General features: G+C 34.5%; 1 protein-coding gene and 1 long non-coding RNA gene across 3 annotated transcripts in view; one reads left to right on the plus strand and one right to left on the minus strand.

Moving 5' to 3' along the window:
- Positions 1–1,262, plus strand: part of LOC136035005 (uncharacterized) — a 77,426-nt gene extending 76,164 nt beyond the window's left edge. Inside the window, exon 4 of the long non-coding RNA XR_010619313.1 lies at positions 311–1,262. This is a non-coding gene — a long non-coding RNA (uncharacterized LOC136035005). The remainder of the gene's footprint in view (positions 1–310) is intronic.
- Positions 1–26,480, minus strand: part of LOC136035003 (uncharacterized) — a 74,140-nt gene that overhangs the window by 1,113 nt on the left and 46,547 nt on the right. Inside the window, exon 1 of one of the 2 annotated variants that reach the window (XM_065716576.1) lies at positions 2,351–2,996. The exons of the other annotated variant lie outside the window; for it this stretch is intronic. Coding sequence (XP_065572648.1) covers positions 2,351–2,734 — 384 coding nt within the window. The 5' untranslated portion in view covers positions 2,735–2,996. Of the gene's footprint in view, positions 1–2,350; positions 2,997–26,480 lie in introns of those variants that run through there. 2 annotated transcript variants of the gene reach the window in all.

Below are 26,480 nucleotides of genomic sequence, written 5' to 3' on the forward strand. Positions count from 1 at the left end.
ATTTCATAAGTCACGAAAAGGTTCTTTTTTAGGATCACATTCAAATAAATTTGTTCTCATTTTTCGAGTTTCGATCACTATAAAACAGAGTAATCTTTCTTTAAAAATGCTTGCCATTTTCGAGTGCCTACAGATTTTAGGGGTTTTTCCGCTGTCCAAACAAAAAGCTGCTATAACAATCAGCTGCAATAAATGAGCAATGAACAAATCATTGAAAAGAGTGGAGATTATACTTAATAATGTTTAATTATTTTTATTTATTTATTTGGATCTTAAATATAAGAAAGATACTTTATGCCTTTCTTTTTAGGTTCCAAAATTTGGAGAAGGATGGAAACAGATTGCAAAGGAATTTGAAGGTGAATGGAATTTTAATTACTGCTTCGGAAGCGTCGATGGCTTGCATATGTCAATCCAAAAGCATGCTAACTCTGGGTACTTTAGTATTTTGCTAATGGCTATTGTAAATGCAAATTACGAATTTATGACGGTCGACGTAGGAATGAACGGCAGTGTCAGATGGTTGAGTCTTGAAGAATCCAGTGCTTAAAAAAAAAAAAAAAAAAAATTGTTCGTGTTTTTTTGGTGTCAAAGCTTTTCAACTACTTCCTAATTTTATGAAGCCATATAATAAGGCCATTTTAACGGATGTGAAAGGTTTTTTAGCAAGAGATTGTCCATGCAAGGAGGATAGTTGAAAATATTTTTGGTATTATACAAAAGAGATTCAAAAAGACATTAAATTTGAACCATATAATGCTAGAAAAATTGTGTTTTAGAATGCTGACATTTGCCCAATTACTTGCGCATGAAAACCAGAACCAACTATTTACAAAGTGAAGACTATAATGTCGAATAAACTTTCACAGATGCTGTGGAGACACGGAGACATGTGGAGGATCATGGAGACAATGCATTCATCTGATATCGAAACTACAAAGAATTAAATGCAACTTAATAGTTGACGCGAAAAAAGGGAAAACACAAATAGTGGCCAATAAAAAAGACAAATAAGACAAAAGAGACGTAAGATAAAAAAGCAAAAATAAGACAAATAAGAAAAATAGTGGATTTTCTACCCCCGTAGATCAGTTTCATGGAGACAATTGTCTCCATAATTAGTATAAAAAAATTCACCAGCGTTGTATATTGTTTTTTAGCTTTCTTAATTTTTTTCTCTACCAATTAAAATGCATGTTTATTTATTAGTACAAAAAAAGAGAAAGAGGTCTGTTTTCTTAAGCATATCTTTGCACTTATGATTCTACACGGCTAATTTTTCATTTTTCACTGTCATTTTCACTTAATTTGGGAAAATTGGCTTCAACTTTGCTCTATGAAAGGATTTCCTCTATGAAAGCACAAGAAATGGAATGCGTGGTTTCGCAGCACAATAGAACGATATCAACAAATACTTACACAAATAATACATTTGCACTTATAAAAATACAAAAGGTTAGCATTTTTGAAATTAAAAATAAAATGGTAATGAGATTTGACCCTAAAAACAGACCTCATGGAGGTCTCTAGAGATAGAGTTGTTCATTGAAATAATTATTAATCGTTATGTGTTTTTGCTCTTGTTACTATTCTGTTTTGTGTTTCTGTTGATTTGACAAACTTCTCTCCCTCTCTTTCTCAAAGAAATATATGAGCTTGTTTGTTATTTAACCAAATACCCCCATACAAAAGTACAGCAGTGGCTCGATTATCAGGTCTAGCTTCCCAGTACTTCCTACATGTACTAAGTGTCGTGGAGAGAGAAACGCAGTTAAACGGCAGGTAAGGTAATGGCACACTCTTAGTAATAGAAACCCCTGATGTTTTTGTGTAGGATAGCATCTCTAAACTATGCACATAGAGAGGAAACAAGAGGCACCTGCTTACTCCACTCGCTCATCCATGTTAAGCTATACGGCACTTACATGTTACCCTGACCACAATCGAGTTCTTGATCTGAGCAAAACCGGTTTCTTTGTCTACATTTGGAGATAATTAGCTTAGCCTAAAAGTAGATAAACTACTATGCAGGTATATTTAATTAATTTTTTATTATATAGAAGTAGTTAGGCATTTACTATAATGCATTCTGGGGTCCTGTTTCCCATAATCCTCTTTTGTAGTTTCCATAATTTTGTTGCTATTTTATTTCTATCATATTTTGGTATATTTCATTATAATCAACCTAACTTCACTTCTTCAGTGCGGTCGGGATAACAGGTAAGTACCAGCTATACTATCCCACAGCAAGCAGTTCTTGGTTATCACCCAATTTCGACTAGGCAGCTACTTCCTGTTCCCAAATAGGCTGGATATTGAGTTTCTAATTTTGGAAAAAAAAAATCCGTACCTCAGTAGTTTCGGTTTCAGCAGTTTCAATTTGATCCTTTATAAAAGCAAGGTCATGATAATACCAGAGAGAGGGCTCGGGGATGTCGTCTGTAAATGCGCCAGACTTCTTTTTATTCTCGATATTCTTGTGTTCACGGTTAAAATTCGTTCTTAGCACATTTATTTTCTTTTTCAAATCGGAAACAGTATATTCCGGTTTTAATGCCTTTAAAGCCTGCACTATCCTGTCACATGCAGCATTCTTTTTGTGTCGGTTAAAATAGTTTTTACTGTTCACCTTCCACAATTCAGGGTGATCACGGTATAATTCTATCAATAAATAAATAAACTCGCGCTCAGACTTCTGAATTTGACTTTCCGAGTTTTGTGATGTTTCCTCCATGGTTCCTGGCGAGTGACTGACTCAAGGCTTGATCAAAACGGGCATGGACGGTCAATCAACCCTGTCATCCGGTTTGAGTCATACAAAAGTTCTATCAATCAACGTCAGTCGATTGAATCAAGCGCAATACAAGCTTCTAAACGTTCAATCATGCTTGTGTCAATCGATTGACGGAAGCTTTCGATAAAAAAGATTGATCGTATAGGGCCTCCTTTGGAAAGTAGGATAGAACTACATTTTTTGCACTTTTTTGTTTGATTAATCTAAAATGTTTTCTACAAAACAAGTTTTTCAAAGAAAAGTAAAGAACTCCTTTGAATCTAAAATGAGCAGGCATAAGATCAGATAATATAGCAATCGAAAAACTATTGTGTGTCACCGTTAATAAACAAATAAAACTGGAAACAAATTGAAATCACAATAGATAACCCAGACAAACTCAAAACAAGTAGAAATTAACATTAGTTGGGCTCAAAACCCCCATGCTTTCTCAAGGCCAGAACATAATTTTCGCTTTAGTGGAAAAAACTACATTTTAAATGTTTTAACTTTAATAAATCAATAATTATTAAGACTTTAAGTTATAAATATTAGCTGTGTATTAAACTGACCATGCGTATTCATTTTCTTTTTCAGTTAAGTGCAAATTATGTTCTGGCCATGAAAAGGCATGGAGATTGTGAAATAGACGTTTCAAATTTCGATTTGATGAATTTTGCAAAGGTATGCACCTGTGGGGGGATGGGTTGCCCTCCAGTCACTTTCAACTAGGCAACAGGACTTTTAATTTCCAATCGAATGAGCCCCCTCTTCTAAGTTTCTACTACAGCTCCTTCTATACGATGTGCCGTGTTCTAAATACATATACATATATATATATATATATATATATATATATATATATATATATATATATATATATATATATATATATATATATATATATATATATATATATATATATATATATATATATATATATATATATATATATATATATATATATATATATATATATATATATATATATGTATATATGTATATATACATATATATATATATATATATATATATATATATATATATATATATATATATATATATATATATATATATATATATATATATATATATATATATATATATATATATATATATATATTTATATATGTATATATGTATATATATATATATATATATATATATGTATATATATATATATATATATATATATATATATATATATATATATATATATATATATATATATATATATATATATATGTGTATATATATATATATATATATATATATATATATATATATATATATATATATATATATATATATATTTATATATATATATATATATATATATGTATATATAATATATATATATATATATATATATATATATATATATATATATATATATATATATATATATATATATATATATATATATATATATATATATATATATATATATATATATATATATATATATATATATATATATATATATATATATATATATATATATATATATATATATATAGAAGTCCAGCGAAAAAAAATGACTGCAGTCCACTTTCCCCGTCGTGGATCAATATACTGAAATATCTAAACGCTTAGTTTTGCCATGAAAATATACCTGCACTTACATAAATGTGTTCAAACAGTTTTACTAACTTAAATCACCATGGGAACAGTAAAAGTTTATCCAGTGATTGAATTATAGTTGACAGGGAGAATTGGTTAAAAACATGCGTGGAGCCACGGACTATCAAAAATCGAAGTGAGGCAATAATAAAGCTATTTCTATTTCTGTGTCCCTCTTCCCCTAAGTGATCTTTTTGGTATTGCTTCCAGCTGAAAAAAGTGAAACAGTAGAACTATGGTAATGACAATATGTGTATCAAAAAGTTGAAGTAACGCACAAAAACGTTACGATTATACAAAATTTTATTAAACACAAAATGAGACAGGAATAATAAAAGAAAAAAAATATATAAAAAATGTTGCAAAATTTGGTAAAATTAATATGAAAAAAGATCATTTTATAAAAATGAAATGTAAGTTGCTAAAAACGACTAGATTGGTGGTGTTGAAAGTAATGCTCTCCCTAAGTTCGAATAAGCTCCGCTTACATTTGAAACCGGAAAAATCATAAAGAGTACCTTAGTCAAAGGTGGTTTAAGAGGAAGACACAGGAGAATTTGCCCCGGGCGCAGAAATTTTATGGGCGTAAAATTAGTAAATAAATAATGCAACATTTATAATAATTTTGCAATTTTGTAAATTTTATTTTTATTAGAATAAAACAAAGATAAGTGAGGGCTTAGGCACTTTAAAGGCGCTCATACCCACTACTCCTTTCTTCATTTAATGATTTAAGTTGGGCGATTATCCCCTCTTGACGCGGGTGCTAGTCACGTCATAGAGAATGTTTTCTAAGAGATGCAGATGTCTGTTACGTCATATGGAGAATGTTCCCTAGGAGATGCAGATGTTTGTTACGTAATAGTCATCTGCTTATGTCCTAGTTTTACTTTGGTTTACCTAGGTTTACTTTGGTTGTTATGTGATAAGGTTTGTTTACTTTTGCTTGTTACATAATGGGGCTTTGACTGCTATGTAAAAGGACGTGTAAGAGTTCAGTATTCCAAGAGGGGAAGTTTTCAAAGAAGTTTTTCTTCAAGATATTTTTTCAAGACGTTTCAAGATTTCTTTGGATGGCCTGTAATAGGGGAGTGTTTACTTATGTTAAAGATGATGCAATCTAGTGTAATATACTAGACTTCAGGGCCTGCGGGGGATACCCACTTGTAACTGCGCACACGCAGGATGTTGCGCAATGAAGGTGCACACATGGGATGTTACATAATACTTTAAGAGATTTCATTTTCTTTCAATGCCTTTTTCCCAGGGAATCTTTATATTCTAAAGATTTTATGTTTAAATTAGGGTTCAAAACGGCCATTTCAATCCAATGGAACTCCACCCTAGACAGCTGGACTATAAAAACCTTTGTAATATCCGGATTTGGGAAATAGGTTCTGCGAAATAACCAATTCCATACGTGAAGAATTCCCATGTCCCGCTTACTGTAATAATTAAGATATTGATTACGCGTTTCCTATGACTGAAATAATTGAGATGCAGAGAAGAAAATTGATTGCTAGAAATTGCTCTCACTTTGTATGGACCTGCATGTTAGATAATGCTTTAGAGAGGGTTATCAGATAATATTGCTATCAGATATGGAATAAAAGTAAGAGTACCATTATGGCTAGAATACACTCCACCTTCATACATGATCAAAAGTTTTTCCTTTTCCTCTTTACTACACAGAATTTTACACTTCTATTAAGGGTATTCTTCGATGAGCATATCTATGTGCATAGGGTACAAGATGCTTAAATTACTTTTGTGTGATATATTGAAGTTTCATCCTGGATCAATAAATCGAAAGAATACAAACTTTTGTATATACAAATTTTATCAATTTAATCAAGTTTACAAAGCATGTAATTATTAGAACACATAAAAAGCAGTTAAAACTAAAAAAAAACGAAAAAGCAAAACGTGAAAAAACCTGATATACGATAAAGCAAAACCAAGCAAGAATTAAAGAAAGTTGGGGGGGAGGTGATCCTAGCAACCAATTCCAGAGAGAGGGGCTTGTTACTAAAGATAAATTTAAGCCCTATTACGATATTTTTTGAGCTTTTAATGAAAATGCTGCATTTCTTTGAGTCCCGACTATGCACACCGATTAACACGGGCGCATTTGAATAATATTTTCCCTTCAAATTTCACAGAATCTCGCTAGAGGTAACTTTAAAGCCTATTAAGAGCTATTTTTGAGGGCTTTTAATGAAAATGCTGCGTTTCTTTAAGCCAAAACTATATACCCCGGTTGACAAGCGCACATTTGAATAATATTTTCTCTTCGAATTTCATAATACTTGTTAGAGGTAAATTTAAGCCACATTATGATATTTTTGAGGGTCTTTAATGACAATACCTGGTTTCTTTGACTGAGCAATAAATTTAAACCCCCCTCAGTCAAAAAATTCTTTTGACGCATCTCAGCTTAACTCTACTCTCTAAGAATGTAAGTCCAAAAGATATACACCATCGTGACAATATATGGCTAGCCCACCCTAGCAAACAACTCCAGAGGGGGAGGGTTGCTATAAGAGATAAATTTGAACCTTATTAAGAGTTATTTTTTAGGTGTATTGATAGAAAATTTTGCTTTAACTCTATTGGTTTGTATTTTTCATTAAGCAAAACCCTACGCCCCCCCAAAAGAAAAGCTTCACATCACCATGGCAATTTGTGGCTGGCCTGTAAAAACACAGAAAAAAGCAATTCAAACTCAAAAAGAAATAAATGATATATGAAAAAAGCTTATAAAGGATAAAATACAAGCAAAAGAACAATGAATTTTAATAGAGGTGGGGATCCTACCAACCAATTCCTGAGGGGAGGCTTGCTATTAGAATAAATTTAAACCACGTTAAGAGGGATTTAAATGAAAATACCTCGTTTCTTTGAGTCAAGTCTAAGCAAGTCGACAAGCGCGCATTTGAATAATTTTTCTCTTCAAATTTCACATAGTCTGATTAGAGGTAAATTTAAGCCACATTAAGATATTATTGAGGGCTTTTAATTAAAACACCTCGTTTCTTTGACTAAGCGTTAAATTTCAGTCCCCCTCAGATGAAGAATCCTTTTAACACCTCTCAGCTTAATCTTAAACTCTAGAAAATATTAGTCCCGACAATATACGCCACCGTGGCATTATGTGATTAGCCCACCCTAGCAACCCATTCCAGAGGAAGAGGGATGCTATTAGAGATAAATTTAAATCTCATTAAGAGTTATTTCTAAGGGTTCTTAACGCAAATCCCTCATTTCATTGACTGTATGTTGGATATTAGTCACCCCAACGCCAAAAACTCACTTAACACCTCCCACCTTAACTTTAAGCTATAGACCACGTTAGTCCAAGCAATTCACGCCACCGTGGAAATATTTGACTACCCCATGGCACCCAATGACACATATTACCATTCTTCGAGATTTTCAAGATTACTTCATAATAAAAATATGATTTAAATGAATTGATTTAATGTTTTTCGTAATCCTATGTGTCAAATCATCCCTATGTGTCATACTATGACTGGTCCCCTGGCACACCTCATTATTCCTAAGACATTTTAAGACATCTTCTTGATAAAAAGCATGCTTTAACTCCATTTTTTTCAAAGCAGACCCCTTCCTGGTGCTCCACCCTGAAAAAATACTTTACACCACCATGTCAATATGTAACTGGCCTGTAAAACACAGAAAAAAGCAATTCAAACTCAAAAAATTGGAAAAGCAAAACATGAATAAGCTTATGAAGGATAAAATATAAGCAAAAAAACTCAAAGAAAGGTAGGGATCCTAAGAAGCAATTCCAGAGGGGAGGTTTGTTAGTAGACTTAAGTTTAAACCACATTAAGATATTTTGGGGGGCTTTTAAGAAAAATGCCTCGTTTCTTTGAGCCAAGAATATGCATTTCCGATTGGAAAGGAAACCTTGAATATGTCTAGTTAGAGGAAAATTTAAGCTACATTACAATATTTTTGAGGGATTTTAATTAAAATACCTCGTTTCTTTGACTGAGCGGTAGAATCCACCCCCCAATTTCTTTTAAGACCTTCTATTTTAACTTTAAGCTGTAGAACATGTTAGTCTAAACAATTCACGCAATCATGGCAATATGTGGCTGGCCCATAAAACACAGAAAGAAGCTACTACAAATATTATTTTTGTAGTAGTAAAAATCATACATTAAATCCATTGATTTATGTTTTTTGCAAGTCATCTCTCCATGATACACAATCTCAATTCATACCATCGTGCCACACTATCACTGGCCCTCTTTCATCCTCTGGCACCCTTTCATCATTCCTAAGACACTTTTTCAAATATTTTCCTGTTAAAAGTCCTACATTAAATCCATTAATTCATGTTTTTGCAAGTCATTTCACGCATGTCATTGCGTGAAATGTCATTTAACGCAACCGCGCCACATTGTGACTGCCCTTCTGGCATCCTCTATCACCCTTCATCATTATTAAGACATTTTTTGGATTTTTGTAATAAAGTGATAACCAATTAAGCTTTGCCCGCTTCTGATCCCTGGTTACAACGGTTCCGCCTCCAATTCTGCTAGCTTCTATCCCCGTACAACTGATTCCAGTTCCATCTTTGTCCGCTTCGATCCCAACTCCAAGTTTGGCTCCGGTTGCATCAGTTCCGGTTCCCCATCTTTTATCTCCCCGATATCACAGTTCCAATTCCACTAAGTTCCGCACCAAGTTTCGGCAATTCTAAAATATTTTATATGGCTGTCTCTGTGGTAATCTATGGCCCATCATCGGCAATAGCTAGTCTATTATACATCTTCGATCAGTATCATTTTATACATTTTAAGGATTAACACTTACATCTTGCTTTTAAATGACATGAAGATGAAATATTCTAAGAAAATGTGAACTACGAAACTACGAAACAAGTAGTAGTGGTGACACTATTGAAAATGTATACGTCCATTGTCATAACAGAAAGGAGTTAGTTTCCATGGGAATATCGAAAATATTCAACACTTATAATTGTGGATATGCTAGAGTAACATTTGCAGAGATGTTAGTGCTCAGAGAGAATGTAACATAAGCCTTTTAGTTGATAACAAAGGCCATCCTCTTGCTTATGCTGCTGATAACACGTTACCCGCTGATATATCCCATCACCATCTTTCCGGTACTAGCATTCAAAAGAAGACAGGCCTGTTCTTCTATCGATATCATAAACCGTATCCTATCCAGGTGTCAAAATTGCAAACTATGTAAAAAGAATGTCGTAAAAAGAGTGAAATTGAAAGCAAAATAAAAAGAGCACTATCAGACATTACCAACAAGGAGATTAAAGATGAATTGGCGAAAAACAAAGCACCAGTAAATGTTACTACTACCTTCATGGGTTTGCCAACAGACACAGTCCATTAGCCTGATTTTAGCAGCAACGTAATGTATAACGAGGTTGTCAAAAGTTCTCAAAATCTCAAGGGAAACATGATGAAGTATTTTAAGGGTTGATTTAAGACATTCATTTTTTATGCACACACAACACACACAAACGCAACCACACAAAGTCAGAAGAACAGGTGGACACACAGTCAGCCACTCAAGCAAGGAAAGAGAAAAACAAATAAAAGTAAAACCACACACAAACAGCACTTACACAAACAACCACACAAGCACAAAAACCAGGCATACAGGCACGGAGAGAAAAGGAGACAAAAACACACAGAGGAAAAAACACTCACACAAACACACACAAGCACACAAAGCCAGACTTACAGGCACATGTAGTCGGACACACAGGCACAAAGAGAGATAAAACGCAGAGTGATAAAACGCAAAGAGTGATAAAAACCACGGACAAAGACACATACACACACACACACACACGTATAAACAAAAAACCACACAAAGTCAGACACACAGGCACGGAGTGAGAGACAAAAACAAATAGAGGGAAAAACACAAACAAACACACATGCACACATACAACCACTTAAAGTCAGAAACACTGGCACACACGCAGTCAGACATATAGGCACGGAGAGAGAGACAAAAACACACAGAGGAGAAAAACACACACATACAACCACACAAAGTCAAACACACAGAAACACACATAGCCAAACACGCAGGCACAAAAAGAGGCAAAAAACACACAGATAGAAAAACTCACACAAAACAGCACGCACAAACCTGCACCTTTTTTTAGGGATTCCGCCTTTTTATACATGTCATACATGCTAATATGTTAAGTTAATCGAGCTAGGTTGGATGACACGCCATCTAACCTAGCCTAACCTAACCTATCGTGTGTAGGTTAGATTAGGTTAAACTAAACTATTAGCAAGTATGAAAAAGGCTGAATCCCTAAAAAAAACACTGTGAGTTTTGGTCTCTGTGAATGTTTGTCTTTTTTCCTCTGTGTGTTTTTGCCTGCCTGCGTGTCTGACTCTGTGTGTGCCAGTGTGTCTGATTTTGCTTGGTTGTGTGTGTGTGTTTTTTTCCCTCTGTGTGTTTTTGTCTCTCTCTCTCTGCGTGCTGGTGTGTCTGACTGTGTGTGTGCCTGTGTTTCTGACTTTGGGTGGTTGTGTGTATGCATGTGTGTGTGTGTGATTATTCATCTGCAAGTTTTTGTCTCTATCTCTGCGTGTCTGAATTTGTGGGGTTGTGTCTGTGTGTTTTCTCTCTCTCTGTGCCAAATTGTATGACTGTGTGTGCCTCTGTGTCTGACTTTGTGTGGTTGTGTGTGTGTGTGTTTGTGCGTTTTCCTCTGCATATTTTTGTCTAACTCTCTCCGAGCCCGTGTGTCTGGCTTTGTGTGCCTGTGTGGTTGTGCTTGTGTCTTGTTTTTCCTTCTGTATGTGTTTGCCTCTCTCTCCGTGCCTTTGTGTTTGACCGTGTGTGTGTGCATACTTGTCTAAATTTGTGTGTGTGTGTGTGTGTGTGTGTGTGTGTGTGTGTGTGTGTGTGTGTGTGTGTGTGTGTGTGTGTGTGTGTGTGTGTGTGTGTGTGTGTCTGTCTGTCTCTCTCTCTATGCCTGAGTATTTGACTCTGTGTGTGTGCCTGTGTGTTTGACCATGTGTGTTTGTCTGTGTGTCTGACTTTGTGTGGTTGTGTGTGAGTATGTGTGTTGGTGTGTTTGTTTGTGTGTGTGTGTTTGTGTGTATGTGTGTTTGTGTGTGTAAGGGTGTGTGTCTAGGTGTTTTTATCTCTTCGTGTCTGTGAGGATTTGGGAAAAAAATTTGGCTCATGTCTCTCTGACTTTGGTAAAAAGAACTTCTAACCTATCTCAGACTCTAGCAGATCTCCCCTATGGGACTGTTAGTAGTAGCTTTGTCTCTAAAAATTGGTTTTCTCGCTTGTCTGACTTTTGAAGCAAGAAGTTAACTTCGTTATCAACTAAAAGTCTTATGTTTGCATTCTCTTTGAGCACTAACATCTCTGGAAATGTCACTCTCACAGATCCACCATCTTAACTGTTAAATCTTTTTGATATTCCAAAGGAACTCAACTCCTTAATGTCATGACAATGCACGCATACGTTGCCAATAGTGTCACCATTATTACTTGTTTCGTAGTTCAAATATCTGTCTTTGTTATCATTCAAAGCACCAATAATTTTATAATGTGCACACGTTTTCTTGGAATATTTCATCTTCACTTTTTTTAAAGTAGGATGTAAGAGTTTATCCTTCCTATATAAAAAATGATGCGACCAAAAAAGTATAATAAACTAGCTATTTTTGATGATCAGCAATTGATTGCCGCCGGTGTAGCCGCATAAAAAATCTTGGAATTAGCGGAAATTAGAGCGGATTTGGCAGAATCGGAATTATGGAATCGGGAGGATATAAGTTGGGGAGCCAGAACTGATGCAACCAGAGCCAGATTTGGAGTTTGGATCGGAGAGTACGTAGTGGGAACTGGAATCATTTCAACCGAGGTGGACGCTAGCAGAATTAGAGGCGGAACCGTTGTAATCAGGGGTCACAAGCTGGAGAAGTGGAATTGGTTATTATTAAAAAAAATTATCTAAGAAACGTCTTAGGAATGATGAAGGGTGATAGAGCGTGTCAAAGGGGCAGTTATAGTGTGGCACAGTAGCAAGAAATGACACAGTTTATCAAGGAGGGTTGACTTTCAAAATCATGAGCCAATGGATTTAATGTATGAGTTTTAGCAAGAAAACATCTGGAAAAATGTCATAAGAATGCTGAGGGGGTGCCAGAGAATACAAGATGGCCAGTGATAGTTCGGCACAGTGGTGTGATTGAGATGGTGTGTCACAGAGGGTTTGCTTGCGAAAAACATAAATCAATTGATTTAATGTGTGATTTTTACTATTAGAAAAACAATGTTTGTAGCAGCTTTTTTCTGTATTTTACTGGCCAGCCAAATATTGCTTTGGTGGGGTGAATTATTTGGACTTATATTTTCCAGAGCAACGAATTTTTCGACTGGAGGGGAGGGTGAAATCTAACGCTCAGTCAAAGAAACGAGGCATTTTCATTAAAAGCCTTCAAAATATCTTAAATTGGTTTTAATTTATCTCTAATAACAAGCCTCCCATCTGGAATTGGTTGGTAGGATCCCTACCTTTCTTTAATTCATGGTTCTTTTTGCTTATATTTTATCATTTATAAGCTTCTTTCATGTTTTGTTTTTTCAATTTTTTTAGTTTGAATTGCCTTTATCTATGTTTCACGGGTCAGCCAAATATATCCATGTTGTTGTGAAGTGATTTTTTTGCGGGGAGGGGTACCAAGAAGGGGTTTTCTTACGAAAAACGTGAGCTAATGGAGTTAAAACACAATTTTGTATGAAGAAAATGTCTTATAAAGTCTTACGAATAATGAGGGGGTGCCAGGAGACCAGTCACATTGTGACACTGTGTCGTGGATTGACATGGTGTTTCACGGAGGGTTAGATTGGGAGAAACATGAATAAATGGATTTAAATCATATTTTATTATGAAAAATATTTGGAGAATCTCTTAGGAATGATAATACGTATCATTGGGGTGCCGTGTGGTAGTTACATATTGCCTGGGTGGCATGAATTGCGTGGACTAATATGTTCTATAGCTTAAAGTTAAGGTAAGGTAAAAAGGTAAAGGATACAACATTAGACTTTACAGTCCCTACCGGCGGTACTGATCTCCGTTTCTTGGCACTTCAGCCAGGAAGTGCAATGGGGGGTTGGGGGCCAGCCATCCTGTGCTTTCGCACACCCTTCCTGTTTACCTTCCCCAGATTTCTCCAGGTACTCATTTAGAGCTGGGTCGACTCTGGCTAAGCTTACAGAGTCACGCCACTGACCCCTGTCCCAAACTGAAGAATTGGGTACACCAGGACTCGAACCCGCGTCCTCTCAGACAAAGGATCCCGAATCCAGCGCACCAATCCACTCGGCCAGGACGGCTCCCACTCGTTAAGGTGGGAGGTGTTAAATGAATTTTTCAATAGTGATGGGATTAAAATCCAACACCTAGTTATTTAAATGAGTGATTTTTATTAAGACCCCTTAGAAATAGCCCTTGATAAGGTTTAAATTTATCTCTAATAGCATCCCCGTCTGAAATTGGTTGGTAGGTGGGCTAGCCAGATTTTTTCACGGCGGTGGGAATTGTTCGGACTTAAATTTTCTAAAGTTTAAAGTTGAGCTGAGAGGTGTTAAAAGAATTTCTTCAACTGGGGGGAGTGAACTTTAACGCTCAGGCAAAGAAATGAGGTATTTTCACTAAAGGCCATATATATATATATATGGTATTTTCACCATATATATATATATATATATATATATATATATATATATATATATATATATATATGGCTTAAATTCACCTCTAAGGAGATTACATGAAATTTGAAGAGAAAATATTACTCAAATGTGCGCTTGTCAGCCGAGGGTGCATAGGATGCATCTTGGCTCAAAGAAACGAGCCATTATTATTAAAAGCCCACAAAATATCTTAATGTGGTTTAAATTTAGCTCTAATAAAAAGCCTCCCCTCTGGAATTGGTTGGTAAGATCCCTACCTTTCTTTAATTCATGGTACTTTTTGCTTATATTTTATCCTTTATAAGCTTGTTTCATGTTTTGTTTTTTCATTTTTCGAGTTCGAGTTGCTTTTGTCTGTGTGTTATGGGTCAGCTCGCTATGGTGTGAAGTTCTTTGTTTTTTTTTGGGGGGGATGGGGGGGTTCAACACACCCCTGTTGACAAGGACACATTTGAATAAGATTTTCTCTTCAAATTTCATATATTCTCGTTGGAAGTAAATTTAAGCCCTATTAAGAGCTATTTTTATTGGGCTTGTAATAAAAATGCCACGTTTCTTTGAGCCAAAACTATATACCCCGGTTGACAAGTGCACATTTGAATACTATTTTCTCTACAAATTTCAAACAATTCCGATAGAAATAATTTTAAGCCACATTAAGACTATTTGAGGAGTTTTAATGAAAATATCTCGTTTCTTTGACTGAGCGTTCAATTTCCCTCCCCTTAAGTCGATTAATGCTTTTAACACCTCTTAGCTTGACTTTAAACTGTAGGAAATGTTAGTCCATACAATCCACGCCACTGTGACAATATGTTGGCAAAGTGAGAGCCAATTTCCCCATATTATTTGAAAATAGGCAGTAAAACTGGAAAATAAGCGGTTCGGTACCATAAAGGTACTATTTAGTGCTTTAAAAGTACTATAAAGGTAGGCTACTTTATATTAGTATAAAAATATAGTACTATAAAGGTAAATATGTACTAAAAAACTGATCTTTTTCTGTTGATGCTTGAATTATGGAGGTTTATCTTAGTTTTGACAATATTTTTGAAGAAAATAAATTTCAGTGGAGGAGGGAGAGTCAAATCAAGGTTTGGGAGGAGAGGTTGCCCCTCCAGTCGTTGGGTAGCAAATCAGCAGTTTCAATGGAAATAGTAAATTTTGGCGTGAATTCAATTCCTCCTTCCTGTTAATTCTTCACAGAATTATAACTCTTATGGGATTTATTTTATCTTTGGAGAAAATCGATAATCTCAGCATTAATTTTACTAACTTCTTTTTTGAGCAGCGCTAAAATAAACGCGTCCCTTTGTAATTTTGATTACTTTGCGAATGCTTCCTATTCGACTGATCATATTCGTTGTCACAGGCTTTCTAACCGCAGATATTATTGTGCATAATTTTCTTTTGTGATTCGTTGTGATTATCACCTTTGCTTCTTTCTAACCGCAAGATTCATTGCGAGTCATTTGTGCTTGTGATTCGATACGATTCTCACCGTCGCTTGTCTTGTGATTCAGATATCAGCTATCTTGTGATTCGATGTGATGCTCCTAATATAACGCTTTCTTTTATTCTATTGCAATTTCGATTACTTTGCGAAAGCTTACTATTCAATTGATGATGCTCGTTGTCGCTTGGCTTCAAACCACAGATTTTGTTGTGCATCATTTCGTCTGCGATTTCACTTGTGAGTCGTGTTGATGCTCGTTTTCAGATACATTCTAGCCAGAGATTTCGTCGCGCTTCATTTTCGTTCATCATTATCTTAGACAATTTTGCCATGCCTTTTGCTTTAGCTTTTCGGGTCCATTCATCATCTTGTATAATTCCGTATGGGTCATAGATACCAAAAACGATATTGCTCTTTTATTGCATATGAATGAGACGTTATTAATATAAAAAATTTTCTTTCAAACAGTTCCAGGCAACGAACTGTAGTAAGGAGCGACCCGGCTCAATAGTAAACGAAACTCTAAAAAACGGAATTTTGATGCTAGTAGATTTATCAAAAGAATCGAATTTTTATGCTTATTTTAAATATGTAAATTACATCAAATTTAGTCTTACCCATTAAAAATTATGAGCCTGAAAAAATTGTCTTATTTTGGAAAATAGGAGAAAACACCCCCTAAAAGTCATAGAATCTTAATGAGGGGCTGTTCCCTCCTCAACGCCCCACTCTTTATGCTATTTTTTACTGTTGAAAAAGTAAAGTTGAGAGAAAGAGTCAAACTTTAGTGTAAAGAGCGGGGCGTTGAGGAGGGAACAGCCCCTTTCATCTACGGAGTAATTTCTGTTCGTTTTAATTTTTAATGTCGCTCCTTACTTTCAGTTAAAAAAAACTTGTTTTTTTATTTAATCAAAATTAAGGATCTAAACGAATTTTCTCAAAAGCGTGAACAATCTAGATCCTTCTTTTAGGTGAAATGAAATGTTAATGTACCAATTTTCAGAAAAAAAAATATCGAGTCGTATTTGAGAAACAATGCAGATATGCATATATATTTATAAAACAAAATATATATACATATATATATGTACAATTATTGTTTGCTAAACGAGACCAGAGTGGATACATACAATTATTACAGGTTTAAAGATATTAGATATGGTTGTACTAGTTTCCATGTAACCAGTTCAAGTTTTTTCGTTTTAATTTTCATATTTCATTTTCTCTGTCCTTGGCATTTTAGGCCATTCGTAAAAATGTGTAACCACCATCCTTTTTTAGACAACGAAAAAGTGGAAAAAGCAGTAGGCTAAACACAGGAGATTTAAGATCTAAAATAAAAAATAAAATAAAATAATAAAAATAAAATTTATAAAATAAAATATTTAACGTCCCTAAGAAAATTTATAAATTTTTATAAATAAAATTTATAAATTTTTATAAATAAAATTTATAAATTTTTATAAATAAAATTTATAAAAATAAAAAAGTAAAATCTAAAACAAAATAAAATAAAAAGCTAAAATAGAGAATTTTAGCTTGACACTGGTTTGAAGGGAAAACAAAACGGGGAAATTTAGCAGAATCCAACTGTTACATCCTGGCACGTAGGCAGGGGGGCCTTTGGGCCCGGGCCCCCTTGAAATTTCGTGAAATGTTTAATTTCCCCATGGTTTCTTGGGATTTCTGGCAAAAGTAGGAAATTTATTAAGAATCTAGATACATGTGTGAAGCCTTTTTGGGGGGATTTTACAGCATGCAATTATCCGGTCAAGTCACTGCCCAATTATTAACCCATTTTATGTCTAACTTTTTACCCTCTTTGAAGTAATTAGAAATTGTACTGTTATTTTTTTTTGTAAAGAGAGTTTGCTTTCCACAGCAAAATAGAATTATCCTTGATATTAGGGCGTTTATCCCCCCTTTTCAGGATAAAGTACAGCTTTTAATGGATCAATTTTGCAAACTATCATTTTAATCATTTAATGCATTAAATCAGAACTACCCCCACAGCACCCATATTGCACTGTTAACCCTAAAATTTTCCTTTCAGTGGGATATAATAGATTAGTCACTGGTTCTAAATCGCTATGAACATAACCTGAGCCTAAAACGAACTTTTGAGGCTTCAGTCTTCTTCCCCCCATCCGCTACAATACTACAGATTAAAGTTAATCTGTATTTTCCAATATACGTGCTTTTTGCACTACTAAATAAAAAAGTGCTACTTTATATCTGCCGTTTCAAATGTTTTGTCCCCCCCCCCGAAGAAAAATTCCCGCATACGTGCCTGGTTACATCATCTCTTACATCATTATTTTAGGGATCCTTTAAACAAAACAGCTCCTTTAAACGTAGAAAATAAAATTTACAATGTTTTGTTGATTAATTATCATATCAGCAGATTCTTGACTAGGCATGTGATGCTAGGTTATAAAAAAAACCTTTATCTTTAAACGCATTGAGTTACCTTTGGTTCAGCCTCTCATCATTTTTCTATCTCTACGGGAGTATTCACTGCAGAATAATCAGAAAAAATTAACATTTTAAAAAGATTTTGAAAGAACCTAAATAAAAATGAACACAAAACCTACAATAGAGTCTGTTCTGGCAAGATTTTATTTGAGATTCGAATTTAAGATTCGAATCTCGAGATTCTATAGCGTTAGATTTTCAGCTCGAATCAAATTTATTATTGGTGGCAGGATGCCAGTATTTTCTAATGAAAAGTCATTAGCTCCGTGCCAGAAAATGTCATTTTAAAAAGCCAAATACTATTTAATCCAAAGGACGTCGGCCACGCCTTTAGTAGGTACACAAAATGAAATATTAGCAATCAGGGGACCGCTGCTACATTTTCATGACTAGACTTTAATGAAACCAATTCCCATCTTATTCCCAGGATAAGACATGTGCCAGGGATCAATCCCCTCGATCGAAAAGGGAAAGACTGCATTTCCTTCCCTAAAGAGCACTTGAATGGCTTTGCACATGCTGTAACCATGGTTTCACAGGAAATTAAGTTTAGGTCTTCCAGGGGAAATGGAAGACGGCACGTGTTCTGGAACAATATAAATTTTTACCCTGGAAACAGATAGGATCCACTCCGGAATTTTTGATTGTGGGAGCATCATAGTACTGTGGGAACCGTCATGGGTACCCGTATAAGCCCATAATGATGCTGCAAAAGTGAAGTCTTAATTATCTAATTAATCGGTTGGAAATTGTAATTAAAACAAAAGGTGAAATTGCAGATGAAAGGGTTTCTGCTGTTTCAGGAAGTAGTTGAGTTAGGTGAAGAAAACTGTAAGCATCGTTTTTAGAGCCAAAACTAGGTTCCAGTAGCGTCTTTTGAAGTATTTATCTCCGCCCCTTTCCACTGCAAAAGGTCCTGACCTTTAACGAACTTGCACCAACTTCGTATTATAAAACTGAAACTTTCAGAAACACAGCTAAAGCAAGAAAAGAGCCAAAAAAAGTATTTGAGCCTCATGTTGAATTCTGATTGATAAGGTTTTAAGGGATTTGGATTTGTGTCTTGGATTTGAAAAGGTAATCTTAATATGGTTAAAATTTTCTAGTATGATTTTAATTTTCTATGGCATATCCTTCAGATCAGCTTGGGCGGGGAGGGGGGGGGGGGGTAAAGAGGCTTCTAAACTTATATTAACTTGATGAAATACACTTTGAATAAGCGTCAAGGAAGGGTGTGAGGAAAGACAGCCTTCCTCTGGTTTCTGAGAATGTATGAGTATAAAGTGAAATACCATGTTTATATTTTTTACACAGGGGAGTATTCTCCAGAAGATATCGGGATTGGTTAAAACAACTCAATTGTAAAATCATGAAAGTATAGGCCTCGTGATTTCATATATTTTGCTAGTTTGAATCTCCTACCTCCTCTAGATTTTATTTCTAGTCTCTTTTTTTCAGTAGCAGAAGTGATATTGCCTTAATTAACTGTCGTTTCTTTCCTAAATTTTATCCCATTTATGGCATAAATATTAATGAACCAAAATTATTATAAGATCATTCTATTTAATGTATAAAAAAAAACCTTATACAAATCTACCAATGTCCAAGGATATACTCTCAAGAGGTGGTTCTTTTCATCCTAAAGGCTATTTTTTTTTTAGTTTTGGTCTTATTTTCAGTAAAAACAAGGATAGGGCACTAATTAACTATCGCTTATGACATTTTGTCCCATTTATGACTGAAATATAAGCGGACAAAAATTACTATTTAACTATTAGATTTGAAGTATCGAAAAACCACAAAGAAATATACTCACGTCAAAGTATACACTCCCAAAAAGAGGGGCGTAATTTGATATGGGGCAGGGGTGAAACACCCCCTTCCAGACCCTAACAAACATTGGTGTAAAGAAATTACATCCCTACCAAACAGTGGTGTATTTCATTCTAATTAAATTAATATTTTTATGACTAACTAACTAACTATATTTTAACTAACTAACAAATTCTACTTTAGAGTATAATGTCTAAAAATTGTATAATATATTTTTTTTTACTTGTCTAAGCTTAAGTTGTACATTTACTTAAGTTATATTTATATTTAAATAATATTTATGCAACTAATTTATTTTTAAATGATTTTTTAAACAGTTTAATTTTGAATTTAATATTAATAATATTTATAAGGAATTTTTGTAATTATTTATAAATAATCTCCATATTTAAATATTAAAATAATTCTAATACTTTAAATATTCTTACAATAATAATCGAATTATATACGGCTTTATGTTTAACTTTATATTTAATTAATTTTTTCTGATTAAATTTACTTTATTTATTTAATTGTTTTGCAATTTATACTTTTTCTTCAAATTGTGATTTTTGATTTAAAGTGAAGTATGAATGTATGTTGGTAGTAGGTTATAAGTATGGAAACAACCATCAAACGCAACTCAACGGGTTTCCTGATGTTTGTTGAATGATGTAAGTGTTGTTTTTTTAAAGAATTTATTTGTCTTTGATTCGTCTTTAAATAAGTTATATTACTTTGCTAAAAATTTGCTTATCTGAATTTTTGCGGCTTAAAGACATTGATACAGAGGTTACTTATTAAAAAGTTTGTGCCCACAAAGTTTTTCGTATTTTGATTGGCTTAAAATTTCATACAAAACACCGATCAAGTGGAATCCAACTGATTGTTCTTTTTATTGGCTTTAAACATGAGACAGAGATATTTGAGGGCCAATTAAAGTTTTTGAAAAGGCAGCGTTATTATGCTTTTCTTTTTTGTTTTACAATTAATGAGTGCACCCAGAACCTAATAGTCACTATCAATAATAAGCCATGACAATTAGTAATTGTTATTAGTTATTTTTTTGTTACCTTTAGTGAAAAATGGGCCTTAGTAAATTTTGTCCGTAAGTCGGGCAATCTCAAGTTGAATTGTTCTCTGTATAGAATTCTACTTTACGTGCATTAATGTTATGATATGGAAAAGACAATATAGCAACAGCAAAATAAAAATTTTTGAAAATTTTTTTGAATGATCAATTAATAAATTTTGAAAACAGCTGAATAAATTTTGGCCTAGAAGGCCTTTCGCACTTGACCAGAGCTCGAAGCCCCACCTCTGTTCCCCTTTCTTGATTTTTAAATAGTTCACTTTCAATGATCGGGGTGACTATAGATGACGATTATGATGGTTTTATGGATTTATACCTAAGTCTAGTAAGAGAGGACTCAACCCAGACTCGGGCCCAGTAGAAAACCATCTAGGAAATCTAAAGCCAGTTCCGTAATGGTCAAGAATCAATATTGACCAAGAATTTTGGAAAATTTCAAAACTATTTCTTCAGTTGATTTTTTTTTAAATTCAGTTCTTTCATCGGCATTTTTATTTACTTTTCCACTTTTTTAATTACTTTATACGCTGTTTTGATTTTACTTCGTAACTTATGTAAAAAATCTCTTTCTCATTGAATTACATTTTTCTTCTTTGAGTTAAATTTCTTCTTTAGCTTGCTTTTTTCATTTGTGTTTTTCTTTTTATTTATTTCTACTTATTTTTTTTTACTCCATGTTCTGATTATTATTTTACTTTTCTTTAATTCAGTTTTTTTTTTATTTGCTGACGTTGACTGTTACCAAGATGTTAACTTGGTGTAAAAACCAGGTTATTCCAATTTTGATCATTTTCTTATCAATTGTTTTCAGAATTTTTTTTTTTTTTTCAGGTGTATAGGCTGTACTTAACTTATCCAAATTCCTAAGTTCACCAAATAAAAACTGGATTGTGTGAAATAAAAAAAAAAATGGGGGAGGGGGCTCGTAAAATTATGCTATCTGATGTACACCTTCTATTCGTGCCTATCCTCGTAACTGAATTGTTTTATTTTTCATAAAAGTTGGCCACAGAGAAAAAGAGGAACTACTTGTATAAACTGTTGTGACTTTACATTATTTTTACTTGTATAAGATTTTATACAAAAGAATCAATCAGGTGTTGTGCTCTTTATACTGGCTCAGAATTTGAGATACCAATAAATGCAACAATTCGTAAGAAAGTAGGGTTATTTGCCTTCCTTTCCTGGTGAACACTTGAAAAAATGCTGTAAAATAATTTCTTAGGCAACACTACCCTTCCATTTACAAATAAAAACACAGTGAAGATATATAAAAACGGGTATAATATTTCAAATAAGACAATGGGAAACACAAAAAGTGTTTTTTCAGTGATAATAGCAAAATATCATAAAATATATTAAAAAAAAATAATAGAACATAATTGTTTTAATCTGGGGTATATGGAAATTTTTGAAATAAATTGACTATTTTATTGTGCTATATTTTATTGTGCTGTAAAGAGACAACCTAATTTGTCAAACTTTTGTTTTGTTTTTTGTTGCTATTGCATGGTGAGCATTATCACATTGCATATTATTAAGATTTTAGTTTTTTATTGTGTCTGATTGTCTTTGTCCTTGTCTTTATATGTTTTGTTTAATTATGTTTAGTTTTTTTCCCGTGTACTCGTTTAATACACCGTCATTTCGTTTTATCTGTGAAGAATAATATTATTAGTTAAAACAAAAAAGACATTATTCTGCCATTGAAGATTAACGTCACAAACCCAATCAAAAGAATTAAAGTATAATTTTTAACAAGTAAGTTTAGAGCAATTATCTCTTTTTTTTCTATGGTTTGTCCATTAGATTTAGTACCTTTGCATCAGCATAAGAGTCTAATATCCATTATTATATCCGTGATGAATATCATGACAAATAAAATATTATAGGCTACAAGTTTTTGTATGTTTTCGTTTTGTTCTATTTGTAAAGAATAATGTGATTAGCTAAAAAGAATATCACATTAACAGTTTACATAAAAAGCAAGAGCTAAGAGCTCATATGGAACTTGTGACGAGGCGAGACGAGCTAAGAGCCAAGAGATCATATGGTATGAGCTCTAACAAAATTCTATGAATCAATAGATTGATTTAAAAAGGAAAATAAGAGGCTTAATGCCGGTCAGGATTTAAAATAAGAGCTCTGAGTCATGATGTCCTTCTAAATATCAAAATTCATTAAGATCCGATCACCCACTCATAAGTTATAAGTACCTAATTTTTTCTAATTTTTCCTCTCCCTTTAGCCCCCCAGATGGTCGAATCTGGAAAACGACTTTATCAAGTCAATTTCTGCAGCTCCCTGACACGCCAACCAATTCTCATCGTCCTAGCACGTCCAGAAGCACCAAACTCGCCAAAGTACTGAACAACATCACCTAACTCCACCGAAGAGAGCGGATCCAGTACGATTACGTCAATCACGTATCTACGACAATTGCTTATTCTATCCACCAAGCTTCATCCAGATTCCTCCACTCTAAGCGTTTTCTAAGATTTCCGATTTCCCGCTCCAACTCCCCCCAATGTCAACAGATCTGGTCGGGATTTGAAATAAGAGCTCTGAGACATGATTTCCTTCTAAAAATCAAATTTCATTAAGATCCGATCATCTATTCGTGAGATAAAAATATCCCAATTTTCACGTTTTTCAAGAATTCCGGTTTTCCCCTCCAACTCCCACCACCCACCAATGTCACAGGATCTGGTCGGAATTTAAAATTAGAAATTTAAAGCACAAGATCCTTCTAAATATCCAATTTCATTAAAATCTGGTCACCCTTTCGTAAGTTACAAATACCTCAATTTTCAAAATTACCCCCCCCCCCCCAATTCCACCAAAGAGAGTAGATCTGGTCCGGTTATGTCAGTCACATATCTTAGACGGGTTTCTATCCTTCCCATCCAGCTTCATCCTGATCTCACCGCTTTAAGTATTTTCTAAGATTTCCGGTCCCCCCAACTGCCCCCCTCCCAATTACGCTTGATCCGGTTGAGATTTAAAATAAGAGATCTGAGTTACGAGGTCCTTCTAAATATGAAGTTTCATGAAGATCAGATCACTCCTTCGCAAGTTAAAAATACGTCATTTTTTCTTATTTTTCAGAATTAACCCCCCCCCCAATAGAGCGGATCCGTTCCAATTATGTAAATCACGTATGTAGACTTCTGATTATTTTTCCCACCAAATTTCATCCCGATCCCTCCAATCTAAGCGTTGTACATGATCTTAGGTTCCCCCATCCCAGACTCCCCCCAATGTCACCAGATCCGGTCAGGATTTAAAATAAGAGCTTTGAGACTCGATATCCTTCTAAATATCAAATTTCATTGAGATCTGATCACCCGTTCGTAGGTTAAAAATACCTCATTTTTTCTAATTTTTCAGAATTAACCCCTCCCCCAACTACCCGAAGAGAGCGGATCCGTTCTGGTTATGTCAATCATGTATCTAGGACTCGTGATTATTTTTCCCACCAAGTTTCATCCCGATCCCTCTACTCTAAGTGTTTTCTAAGTTTTAGGTTTCCCCCTCCCACCCCCCACCCCCCAATGTCACCAGATCCGGTCGGGTTTTAAATAAGAGCTCTGAGCCACGATATCCTTCTAAATATCAAATTTCGTTGAGATCCGATCACCCGTTCGTAAGTTAAAAATACCTCATTTTTTCTAATTTTTCAGAAATAGCCCCCCCCCCCAACTACCCCAAAGAGAGCGGATCCGTTCCGTTTATGGCAATCATCTATCTAGAACTTGTGTTTATTTTTCCCACCAAGTTTCATCCCGATCCCTCCACTCTAAGTGTTTTCCAAGTTTTAGGTCCCCCCCCCCAACTCCCCCCCAGTGTCACCAGATCCGGTCGGGATTTAAAATACGAGCTCTAAGACACGATATCCTTCTAAACATCAATTTTCATTGAGATCCGATCATCCGTTCTTAAGTTAAAATACCTCATTTTTTCTAATTTTTCAGAATTACCCCCCCCCCCCAACTACCCCAAAGAGAGTGGATCCGTTCCGATTATGTCAATCATGTATCTGGGACTTGTGCTTATTTTTCCCATCAAGTTTCATCCCGATCCCTCCACTCTAAGTGTTTTCCAAGATTTTAGGTGTCCCCCCTCCAACTCCCGCCAATGTCATCAGATCCGGCCGGATTTAAAATAACAGCTCTGAGACACAATATTATTCCAAACATCAAATTTCATTAAGATCCCATCACCCGCTCATAAGTTAAAAATACTTCATTTTTTCCAATTTTTCCGAATTAACCGGCCCCCCACTCACCCCCCCCCCCCAGATGGTCAAATCGGGGAAACGACTATTTCTAATTTAATCTGGCCTGGTCCCTGATACGCTTGCCAAATTTCATCGTCCTAGCTTACCTGGAAGTGCCTAAAGTAGCAAAACCGGGACCGACAGACCGACAGAATTTGCGATTGCTGTATGTCACTTGGTTAATGCCAAGTGCCATAAAAAGAATTAAGAATTAGGGACTGTTGTCTCCTTTTTTTCTTTTATTTGTCGATCAGATTTAAAATCTTTGCATCAACTTACGAATTAATATCCATGTTACTGGATGCTACCTCTTCAACTCAAAATTCAAATAGCGCACTTATTGTTTAGTTGCTTTAGCTATTGTAGCAACATCATTTAAGCTCTTTTTACAATGCTTACCAAAAGTGGGCAAAAAGCATGTTACCAGTAGTGAATCAGCATTATTGAAGATTAGCCACCTCCTTACAAGAAAAATTTACAAGTTTAATCTTTGTTCGATAACACGGTTACTGATTATTTAGAATTTGCTAGCCCAAGCGACGAAAATAATTATCCCAGTTCGGACATGTTGGACAAATTTCATCTATTTTTGTGAAACTAAGTAGGCTCGTACGTAAGATACTTCTGGGAGGGGGCCCAGCAATAAGAAATCCGGACTTTTCAAAAAGAAGTGGCGGAACAATTTAGGATTTCACCCTCTCGCCTCTCGGCGTAGATGGCAGAAATTAAATCTACATACTGTTTTACCCAATTGCAAAAATTGAATTAGTTAATCAAGTGTCAACTAGCCCAACTGGCAGAAACTCACATATTAATATGTTTAATTATAATTAATCTGTTTTCGTTGCTTCGGTAAATTTGGGTTCTAGAATCTAGCAGGGTTTCTGCTAGAAGCCACTTTTCTTTATTCGAGACACTTAATTCATACCATTTATAATTTGATTAATCTAAGTAAAGATATTTTTGATAGTGTATTTTTTGGCAGGAGGGGGGAATCTTACCTGACTACTCGAAAGGTATATTTTGAGGTTAAAATTTTCGTGAGAGCCTCCTCAATCCTATATGAAAGGAGGTGGTATTTTGAACCTCTTCTTCCTAGATGCGTAATTAGCAGGGTCAATAGCTTTCAGTAGCTTCTGCATTTAAAAGAAACTTTCCAGGTGGCATTTATAATTTGATTACTCCAAGTAGAGTAACCGAATTA

Source organism: Artemia franciscana, chromosome 13 (assembly GCF_032884065.1).
Source record: "Artemia franciscana chromosome 13, ASM3288406v1, whole genome shotgun sequence".
NCBI classification, from domain to species: domain Eukaryota; kingdom Metazoa; phylum Arthropoda; class Branchiopoda; order Anostraca; family Artemiidae; genus Artemia; species Artemia franciscana.